This window comes from Urocampus carinirostris, chromosome 8 (genome assembly GCF_059441175.1).
Source record: "Urocampus carinirostris isolate Australia breed hairy pipefish chromosome 8, RoL_Ucar_1.0, whole genome shotgun sequence".
Classification (NCBI taxonomy): domain Eukaryota; kingdom Metazoa; phylum Chordata; class Actinopteri; order Syngnathiformes; family Syngnathidae; genus Urocampus; species Urocampus carinirostris.
This window is the reverse complement of record NC_142356.1, coordinates 12,499,260-12,510,556: the sequence shown is the minus strand read 5'-3', so window position 1 is coordinate 12,510,556 and position 11,297 is coordinate 12,499,260. Positions and strand designations below refer to the sequence as shown.

Sequence of the window (11,297 nt, the reverse complement as noted above, 5' to 3'; positions counted from 1 at the left end):
TCCTTGTGTTGAAAAATAAAACAATAAAATAAAGATATAGAATACAAAAATACCCTATATAACGTTTTGCTATAGAGTATTTAAATAGTACTACGGAAAATACACACTAATAAAAATAGGGTAATATGGGGTGGAGTTTAATGTGGGCTTTTACTCCCATGGGTGGAGTTAAAGAGCTTCATGGCATGAGGAAGAAGTGATCTCCTCAGTCTGTCCCTGGAACAAGAGTAGTGGTCCCCAAGTTCGGCCGGATACAGCTCGCTTCCAACATTGGGGCCAATGTTGTCATTTTTCTGCACAGGTCCCTCTTCTTTGATTCTATAACATGCTTGACTGACATATTTTCTTGCACAAATCCAGAAAATGACCCAGGGACTCGCTTCTTTTTTACATACTAAGAAATTATTGGCGAGCCAGATGAAATCTTCCAATGGGCTGGATATTTGACATGTCTGCTTTTTTCTGTTGTGCAATTACTCTCTCAGATATCCTTGATTCCATCAATCTGTCCTGTATTTTAACATTTAAGGTATTTTTTTTTAATAAAAAATGTAAAAACATGTAGTGGTACGTCCCAGACTCACATGGAAGCATTGCAGTTTTAAAGGAATAGTGTGTATTTGTCATGATTACCGATGTGAATCACCTGTGCCCGCTCATTTAGTGCTGCGGGTTCTGATTGGCTCCCTGTCCCCATTTAAACCCAGTCCTGTCAATCCCCTGTTGTCAGTCCGTCTGTGAACCTCTGTTTATACAAGGCAAGCCTTTTTCGACCCTGACTCCCGCTTGTCCTGTTTTTGCTCCTGTTTGTCTCCGGGTACGACCTGTTTTGATCCCAACCACGTCTGTTCTCCCGTCCCGGCTTATGACCTGTTTTGATCCCGACCACATCTGCTCTCCCGTCCCGGCCATTTTTGATCCCAACTACGTTTACTCTCCCGTCCTGGTTTACGACTCATTTCCAACCCCGACCACGCTTTGCTCTCCCAGTCTCGGCTACCGACCAGTTTTTCCGCCCCTGACACTGCCATCGCTCACTACAGAAGATCCACTTCCGTGTTCGGATCACAATCTGAGAGCGACTTGCTTCCCGCGTCCAGCGAACACCGGATCGTGGGCGCAGCCCTTCCTCTTTCTTTCAATAAAACTTGTGGTAAACATTACGCAATTGGGTCCTGTTTCCGTTCTGGTCCTGACAGTATTAGTTGAGTAGTAAATGTCTCTGTATTGTGTGGTGCAGCTGAAAACAAGTACTCAAAATCAAAAGATTACAAACTACAGAAACTCTTATCAACAAAAGCACCATTTTACTGTTCTTGAGCAACTTTCTTCCATTATTTTCGGGTATCCGTAGCAGCAAGACAGAATGCTCAGTAGTTAAATGTCAGATCGAATGAATCCACACCTAGATGCCCAGGTTTTAAACATCGTTTATTCTTACATGTATTAATCAATCATACTCCAGCATTTTTTTTTTAATTACATAGCGTCCTTCATTTAGAGGACAGCCTTTTTTTCGAACTCCCATCAGATCGACACAATCCCAAGAGCTCACATCAGGGGGATGAACTAATCCCATCTGGAAAAACTACTAATGGCCACAAAAATGGGATTACAGTATAGAAGAAACAGCGAGTTTCTTGCCTTTTTGCGCTTTGCTCGATGGTTTCAACACCGCACATCAGATTGTCAAAATAATGAACAAATGTTAATCTCATCAGAGCAAAGACATCAGGGCAAAATTTTTAAGTTCGAACAGTTCTTTCCAAAACAATCAGCCTCGATGATTCGGAAATCATCATGTAAGGGTAAAACTATGATGGTTTGTAGTTCTACAAATTCATTTAACACACAAAAGTACATCACATTCTTTTCTCCCCTTTAAAAAAAGGATGGTTCAAATTTGCCTTTCCACTGCCTGGAGTGAATATCGAAAATTCCATTATCTTGTAGGAAAAACAATCGAACCAAAGTTATGAATATAATAAAAAAATCAAAATCAAAAAGCACACAATGAATACACATTAAATGCAGAGCAAAGCCTACTAAGATCATTTAAGTAATATACTGTTGTACCTAAAAGTAACCGCTACAATTAACATGGGTTAAAACAGAATAACAGGAATACCCATACAGTGACTAACATCATTATAATCGTTGTCCTCCAACTTTCCGAATGATATCGTTCTTACAGAAATTACAAAAGAAATGAAAATAGCTAAACTCTTAGAGCATGTTTATAGTATACACAGTACACAGTTTGTCTCTCTTGCAACACACATGCAGTCACTCTAACCATTAAAATACCAGGCAATTTACAGACCCAACAAGAGAAGTGGGCAGTGCATTATCACTTGCTACTGGAAGAGAGGTGATAATAAGTGTGTGGAGTAAAAATCACATACTATTGAATTTGCTAATTTGCTGTCAGTAGGGGAAAGATGCATTGTGGAGCGAAAGTAGCTCATTATGACAATGGTGGCACAGAAGGAGTAAGTTCAACACATAACAGAGTATTGGCTTCACATTTCATCATTTTGTCACTAGTGGGAAACGTTGTTGAGGGTTTAGTTGCGACTCATTTCATAGACAGAAACAACTATTGTTGGGCTTTATAGGAATATAGGTAGGAACCAATGGACGTTGCCCTGAATGTTCTTGGTCAGCTCTCAACACAGCCACATTATTTCTGCCAAGCTGCACAGGATGCAGACAGTCACAATGAAGAACCTGATTCAAACTGGATGGCCTGACCACCAGAGCTTCAGCTATACTGGCAGTCTTGACAGGACCTGCTATTTTCAGATGGACTGCTGATGATAAGATGCCAACTCTTCATCCCTGGCACTTTGCAAGTGGAGATGCTGAACAAAGTTCATGAGGGTCACTGGGGCATCACAAAGTGTATAGCTAGAGCACATCAGTTCATATGGTGGCCAGGTCTGTAAAGCAAATAAAGCTGAAAGTGTAACACCACAATAACATCCCAGAACTGCTGAGGATGACGGTTGCCAGCTAGACCAAGTCAACTGGTAGGGGTGCATCTACAAGCGGATCTACAGGCTTTAGAAAAGAAAGATCAGCAAAATATGGAGACGCGAGCATACTGTTTCAACAAAGAACACCGTTCACAGCAGAGACAGGAGCTCCAACCAGGACAGAGTCTGGGTGTTGAACACAGTGCAACCTGGGCCCAGCCCAGACACCAACTTCTGACAGCATCAAGAAGACCTCAGGAAGTCTTAGGAGAAACCGATTCCACATCAAGGTCATTCCAGAGACTCGTACTTTGACTCGGTCAAGCCGCATGATCAGAAGACCAGTGAGAATGAACTTGTCATAACTTGGTTTGTATAAGAAGCAGTTGTTGATGGTCTACTAGTGATCCCAAGAGCCAAGAAGAGATCCAGGTTCTCCATTTGGGCCCCGGTGCTCTGCCCTCCGAGATTCGATTCAGTGGAACTGTTTAAATCTGGGCTTAAAACACACTTATATACTATAGATTATGAATGACCTATATTTCATGTTGACATCATTGGATTGTTTGTTGATGCCCTTGGAACATCCATTGCAGTTTGGTAATCCTGGAAGGGGGATTACCTCATGTGCAGTCTCTTCTCAAGGTTTGAGTTGTTTCTTGCCCTCATGTAGGTTTTAGATCAGGGGATGGTGTAATAATAGTCTGTACAGCCATTTTAGATTTCTTGTGATAAAGGGCAATACAAATAAACATGACCTAACCTAATATTGTTAAAAGAAATGTGGTTGCTCACTCAAAAGGGGACATGGTGGAAAATGAGGGTAACTCACTTAAATCGGGAGATGTGGGAATATTGTTGGGGACAGTTAGGCCGAACTAATGTGACTGTGTTTAGAGCAGAGCAAGGAAATTAAGGGTAACGCCTCTTCAGAGACAGTATGTTGTGAGATTTAACTTGGATGTATGATGAAAGCGGCATGGATAGATACACTCGTTTCGTGAGTTTTAGTCATACAGACAATGTATAGAACATTGTTACAGGCTTGGCCCCAAAATACTGATACATCACAATAATGTGGCAAACTTAATCGGACTCAGAAGCTTGGAATGAGTGAAGTCCAACAGAGCCACAAGAATGAGCAACAGGAAAAAAAATAAAAAAGAAGGGGAATGTTACGCCTCACACGAGACTGATCTTGTTGTTGTCGGTGTGTTCGTTTTGAACAGAGGAACAATTGTCAAGTACCGTACAAGTAAGCATTACTCTCATCGTACACTATATTCATAAACCTTCATTATATCTTTCCTTCAAACACAATTTTCCTTCTCTCCTGCCACCAGGGTTCGTACACCTTTTTCATGGCCAATTTCAAGGACTTGTTTAAGGACTTTCAAAGTCAATTTTCCAATTTCTCCGTCACCATTGAATTAAGAAATCTGATGTAAATCATGTATTTTGCACAAAAATATCTGTGATTTACATGTGCAATTTTTAACCTTGAGTAAGCATTTATCAAGGGATATGATTTTTAGATCTTGCGTAAATTGCGAAAATATATTTTTGGAGACAAAACTCTTCCCATATATTTGTTGGCCGAAAATGACATGAATTTCTTCCCATTACAAATAACCACTAGAGATCTATCTATTTTTTTTGAAAGCCTCATTATGAATGGCGATAATTGATACGTAATGTTTGCAAGTGTAGCGTGCACCTGTCCTCTTGGGCGATGAGGCTTCATAGGGCAATACCATACAAACTAATGCAAGCTGACGTTATCACGAGGGAAGAAATGCAATGGAAAAAGGAAACCAAAAGAGAGCAATGTCTGCGTCATTTTCAAGCAGACTTTTTGAGAAACGTCAACAATTTTAAGCCTTGACACGCACTTCACCCAAAATTTAAGCACTTTTCAACCCTTGAAAACATTTAAATTCAAGCATTTTCAAGGATTTCAAGCATCTGTACGAACCCTGTGCCACACATCAAAAATCCTTCTCTCTTTGTCCTTTCTCATTTTTTTCACCACTCCAATGTCCCATATAACAATTCACTCAGTAAGCTAAACTTGTGTTTTAGTACCATTTCTTAGGTACCATTTCAGTACCTATGTAGGGGAAAAAAATCTTCACTCTGCCATTTTTTCATTCCCCAAAACAGTATTTAACTTTAGTATATTTGGAATGCCAAGCAAAGTACCAATAATAAAATATATATTTTTAAAAAAGTGGTTATTTGAACAAAAAAAAAAACACACAATAAAATAACACCATAAGAAATGTATACTGCGCTCCTTTGAAATACTGCTTTCCTGGTGCTGTCTCTGTTGTCTGGTGAGGTCAATATCTCATCAATCCTTATCTTGTTTTCATATCTGATCACTTTTCTGTTAGTCCGTCATCCTCTGTGATGCCCTGAGCTCTTAGCTCGTCCAGAACATTGTCCAGGTGTCCAGGGTCAGGGAAACCGTGGCCTGTCAGGTTGGAGCCAAACTCTGTTTTGTGATGGACCTAAAGAAGAAAACGGGGAAGAAAAAAAAAATTAAAAACATGCAATCTGATACAGCTGGTCCTGTGTACATGGTAATGCACAGTAATCCCTTGCTGTATGGTGATTTACTTTATGCGGTTTTGATATTTTGCGTTTTTTTTTTAAAGTGGATTGTGTTCTGCAATCTAATCGGCTAAACCAAGGGTGGCCAACCATTCAGCCACTAAGAGCCAATTTTTCGTCTGTGTTACTACAAAGAGCCACATCATAGTTGTCGACGGGGGAGAGTGGATTGGTTTTTTTTTCTTTGATACTAAAAAGCCACATTATACACATGGGGTACACATAAACATAATCTTTTGATCATATATACACACATACACAAATCTCTACTCGGCTAGATCTGATGAAGATAACCACATCAACATGATAATATCAATAATTGCGTGTTCTTCTATGCATTTTCGTTTGGCTGTGCTTTTTACTTGCCATTTCAAGAGGTCATTTCACGTAATTGACTACAATACGTTTTGTCAAGCAAATATTTTCTCGTCGCTCGTTTGACGTCACTCAAACGGGCTTACATTGTCGGTATTCCATCTAGCTGTAGGGAAGGCAAATGACAGCGCCGGCTAAACATTTTTGATGCGTCATCAGTGTTCCCTCTAAGCTGCGCGCTTGCGCACTGCTCGCACATTCTCAGCGCACAAGAAAATCTAGCCAGTGCACAAAAATGAGGGCTCAAAATTACTTTTTAAGAAGCGACTTAAGTCAAAGTTACAGTGCAGGTAAAAATACACGGGTTCCCCTGACTTTGTGTCCTAAATGTGGTATTTTGAAGTCGAGTCGAATTAGAACTAAGTTTAGTAAAGTTAGTAGAGTTTGTCGAGAACCGGCTTCTCCGGCTCGGCTCACTAAACGGCTCTTCAGGTTGTTTTTGCGTCTTTAATCCAAACATGACCAACTATTATGTAAAATTATGCACAAAATGACAAAGGAAGGGGGAATAGAACAAAAAAGAAAATAATACCAAAATGAAAAAGTAGTGAAAAGCTGAGAAAAAAAAACAAAAGGAAGAGAAAAAAAAGAAAAATTTAGAAAAGAGCCAGAAAAAAAGAAAAGAAAGAAATATAGGAAAAAAGTAAATGGAGAACAAAAAGAAAAAAGTAACAGCTCGGAGAAAATAAACACAATGAGATTTTTTTTAAAGGAATTTAAAAAAAAAGTAGAAAAAAACACGGAAAAAAGAAGAAAACGTTTGTGTTGCATTCAAATAATTTCCAATTATATCAAGTGAATCTTGTTGCCAACATTGTACTTCCACAAAAAAAATGTGATTAAGTACAGTTCTGTATCTGACAACCGACTAAATAAGCCCCCCAAAATGTTAATATTATGCGACAAAATATATCAGGAAATAAAAAGAAATGCATATCTTGTGAAAGAATTGTAAGAACAAACGACGTTTGTAGGCCGTACAACCTTTGCAATAGTACATGAGTCAATTCATTCAAAAGAGAAAAAATATTTTGCATTGCTGGAAACTTGGCAAAATGTAACTTGATGTCAAGTTTTGGACATGTTTGATAATCATCTTGCCACACTTGGGATTATGGTGGCTCACTGTTGTTTCAAGCGTTGCTCACCGACTTTGTGTGAATGCTCAGACCCATGGAAAATTAGAGGGAACATTGCAAGTCATGCTACAGCTCCCAAAGAGCCGCATTAAAATAGTTTATTTTAACAGCTCCTAAAGAGCCGCATTAAACTAGTTTAAGAGCCGCATGCGGCTCGCGAGCTGCGGGTTGGCAATCCCTGGGCTAAACAGTCGCCCTGTCCTTTTGTCTGCCTGTGTATAAACGTTGCGGTTTAAGTTGTACACGTATGTAAAACAGCATGACACCTATGACGTATGCGCAAGTATTTTTAAATGTCGAGTTTCTCTAAAAGCAATCGTGTCAACTCTTTGGACCTAGAAAAGTTCCAAAAAGCAGAGGAAGTTGCTTTCTATCCCCCACCAAGTTGGATTTCTCTACATGCTATAAGAAGGTAGAAACATTATGACACCACATTTTGGTTTTCTCAATAACGTCCAAATGAAGTACAGAGGATCATTTTAACACTGTCAGAATTAGTTATTAATTGATCTTTAATTCATTTTTAATACATCCTTCACTTTTTGGGGACACATTGAAAAATTTTCCTATATCAGGTTTCCATGGAAAGCTGCTTTTATCTGCATAAGTGCCAAAGCGCGGCAATCAATCTTACTTCATACAACAAATCAATTGTCATGATTACTGATGCGCAGCACCTGTGCCCGCTCATTTGGCACCAACTGCCCCGGACTCTGATTGGCTACCTGTCCCCTATTTAAATCCACCCCTTTCTGTCATCTGTCCGTCTGCAAACCTCAGTTTACACTAGGCAAGCCTTTTTTTTTTCGACCCGGACTCCAACCTGTTTTTTGCTCCTGTCTGTCCCCCAGCTTCGACTCGTTTTTGATCCTGATTACGTCTACTCTCCCGTCCCGGCTTTCGACCTTTTTTTTGTCCTCGACCACGTTTACCCTCCTTTTCTGGCTTACGACTCTCTTCCAACCCCGACCACGTTTTTTCTCTCCTGTCCCGGCTATTGATCCATTTTTCCGTTCCCGACAGTGCCATCGCTCGCCACGGAAGTCCCACTTCCGTGTTCAGAGCGACCTGCTTCCCGCGCCCAGCAATCACCGGATCGTGGGGGCAACCTTTCCCTTTCTTCCAATAAAACTGAGAGAAACATAACGCAAGTGGGTCCTGTCTCCATTCCGGACTTGACATCAATAGTTTAATATCGTAACAAGATTATTTTTTTTATACTGTAATTTGATATTACAGAAGTTATTTGTACTTTATAAACGTTTCCTTTTTAAAAAAAACTTTTTTTTTTTTTTTGGAATGTTCATTCAATACCAATTATTTTTTGTAATAATGTTGGCAATAAAATATCATCTGAAGTAAAGTGGATTGTGTCCTCAATTAATACATTAGTGCAACATTGTACTTGATAGCATAAAGTTCTTTATTTGTTAAGGAAATGCTTGAGCCTGTAAATCAGATTTGTTCTTTGGATTCAATGTATAATTTAGTATTTAATGAATAAAGGTTTCTACTTCCTGGGTTTTGACTATCACTGGACCTTTTTAGAACGGAACCGCCGCTAAAATGAGGGATTATCATATTGCTGAAATGAATGGATGATCTCAAAGTGCACCTCATTCCATATGACTGTGTCAGATTCTCCAGTAGTGCTTGAGGTCCCAACTGAAAAGATCAACCGCCGGTCCCACGCTACCAGAAGCAGTCTCAGTACCTGGTAACATAGGTTCGTAGAAGTCATGGATAGTTTCAAAGTAAAAATCATTAAAAGTTTGGGTGTGTCGTTTGAGGAGTCCTTAAAAAGTTGAAAGTTAAATATTTTCTCTACTAAGTATGTGTTAACAATGCCCAACTGAGTTCAAAGAGCCCCTATGCTTTATTTTCCACTGTACTTATTGTCTTTTATCTTTATCAGAGCTGTTCGGGGCGGAACACGTAAGGGGAATGGGGGTTGGGAGGAGTGCTAAAAAATGATGTCATGCTTGTCCCCCCAGTGTTTGATTTTATTTCCATTTGTCAGTGTAGCATGAAAATGGTGAAAGTAAAAAACGGTCTGCTTCTAGTAGTGTCCAAACGCCAACCGTTTTTTAATATTAATATTATTAATTCATTCAATGCCAGACATTTCTCATTTTTGCCATTTTGACTCATTTTTGAAGGCCAACAGAAAAGTTAGTTCTGTAGCTGTGTGAATGCATATCTGTGTTAACATGCCAAAAAGTGACACTCTTATTGTCCACGTATGATTTTAGTTTTAGCTGTAGCTAGCGTTTTATGATTTTGTTTTCATAACTGGGTCAAAACCAACTCTAATGATACAAATTTTAAAATTTCAATCATAGAATTTTATAATGTCGTGATTATTCTAAACTGTTTTTATTTCAGATAAACATTCCTGACTAAATCTGGAAGCCTTGAACCATCACGGCTTCCATTTTAAAAATGCATGTGGTTTTTGTATGCATTTAAAATCCAAAGCGGGTTGTTGGCGATTAAAACGTTGCCCAAAGCTCCATAAGAACAAGCTAACTTTGCAAAATGTTCAAAGGATATTTCAAGCTAAGTGATCTACAAATACCTCTTGCTTCTTCGGACTTTAGTTATCACTGCTTGGCAGATTTTGTCTTTACTATCATTGATATGAACGTATCGCGCATTGCGTTTTGAACAGACAGCAGACAGCAAATGCTCTCAAGGGGGCAAGTTAGGGAGAGCTTAGTGTATTGGGTGGGCGTGACTGTCTGTGTGCACGACTGTGATAGGCTGGTGTATGTAGTCTCTCAAACAGCCGGGGTGGGGGGCGCACATGTTAATTTTTACCTTGCGTCCTTTGTCACTGTCTGGGAGGTAGCAGTGTCTTGGGAAGCCTCTGGCCGTAAAGGGCTTCCCTGGATTCGGATGCTCTGGTCCCTGATCAAACACCAGCATAGTACACATAATTGTAATAAGAATTCCATACTATACTGTGAGGATGCTGACTCTTTTATAGTACCTGAATGCCTGGTGGGATGTTATAGATTATGCGAATGGTTTTGCAATCGGGATGCCCTGGGAGTGAGTGAGGGATGATGTGGTATTCCATCTTTCCTGCGGGTTGGTTCCCAGTCTTTACACCATATATAGTTTTACAGGTGGGGCACTGAAGACTGAGAGAAAGAGGAGCGTGTTATTGAAATACGTATGATCAGTTTGCTATTGTCTGTATTATCTCTGCTCAGTTGACACTTAAACGATTTTGGTGCACTTTGGGTGTTGTCTATGCGTAACGAAGGAGTATTGGGAATAACCCATGTTATGGATTTTATCCCAGTAACGTTATTCATACACATAAGAAGCCCAGCCAAACTCAAATCTGCTCTAGTTTAAAACACACCATAAGAACATTAGGGGGGGGGAATTGTACTGTATATAAAACCTGCTCCCTGTTACGTGTGTGTTAACTAGATAGATAGATAGATACTTTCTTCATCCCCGTAGGGAAATTCACACTTCCAGCAGTATCCTTTGTTGTTTATTAACAGATTAACAGGATGGCCTCGGGGTGCTGTGTTGTAGTTTAGCGGAGTGGATGCCGTCATACGCTAGGCCCAAAAGTTCGACGTCGCTGCAGCAGATGGAAATCTTTGTGCGCAGGGTTACACCACCTCATGTTCACGTAGATAGCGAGTCCACCACCTCTCTGCTTCCCGCAGGCTTTCGTGTCTCTGTCTGGCCTAACAGCGTCCGGGATGCTAGACGTGAGCCACGTTTCCGTAAAACACAGCAAACTGCACTCCCTGTACGCTTTGATATTTTTCACCAGCACAGTCCGTCCGTCAGTCTTATTTGGTAGAGTTCACATTTACCATGATTACGGACGGTACCGAAGGCTTATAACGCCGCTAGCTGCTTAGCCTTCACCTTAGCTCCGGCTCTGCAGCCACGATAGGGCCCCCTCATCATCATCACATAACCGAGACTGGGCCTTTTGGAACGGTGCGCCCTATGGTAATGAAAATTAGGTAATTGTGACGCATTGTAGCCGGTTTTAGCCCATTGATATTTCCTGCTTTTCAGAGTGCATTTTGAGTAAGTTCAAGGGCACTACATTTTTACTCCCATGGCATTTAAGACACTTAGAAAAAAATCACGGCTTCCCTTTTGCACAATCGTCAGGTTATTTCAAGAAATACTGCCTTTTCAAAGATTC

At 40.1% G+C, this 11,297-nt stretch overlaps 1 protein-coding gene across 2 annotated transcripts in view; it reads right to left on the bottom strand.

The window, feature by feature from the left end:
* Positions 1 to 1,412: 1,412 nt before the first annotated feature.
* The window catches only part of LOC148360728 (E3 ubiquitin-protein ligase DTX4-like), a 41,404-nt gene continuing 31,519 nt past the window's right edge, over positions 1,413 to 11,297 (bottom strand). For both annotated transcript variants that reach the window (XM_088341624.1, XM_088341625.1), the window contains exons 9-12: positions 10,101 to 10,254; positions 9,929 to 10,018; positions 8,724 to 8,822; positions 1,413 to 5,491 (exon numbers count right to left, since the gene is read on the bottom strand). In XM_088341624.1, the coding sequence (XP_088197750.1) occupies positions 5,360 to 5,491; positions 8,724 to 8,822; positions 9,929 to 10,018; positions 10,101 to 10,254 (475 nt within the window). In that variant the 3' untranslated portion in view covers positions 1,413 to 5,359. The remainder of the gene's footprint in view (positions 5,492 to 8,723; positions 8,823 to 9,928; positions 10,019 to 10,100; positions 10,255 to 11,297) is intronic.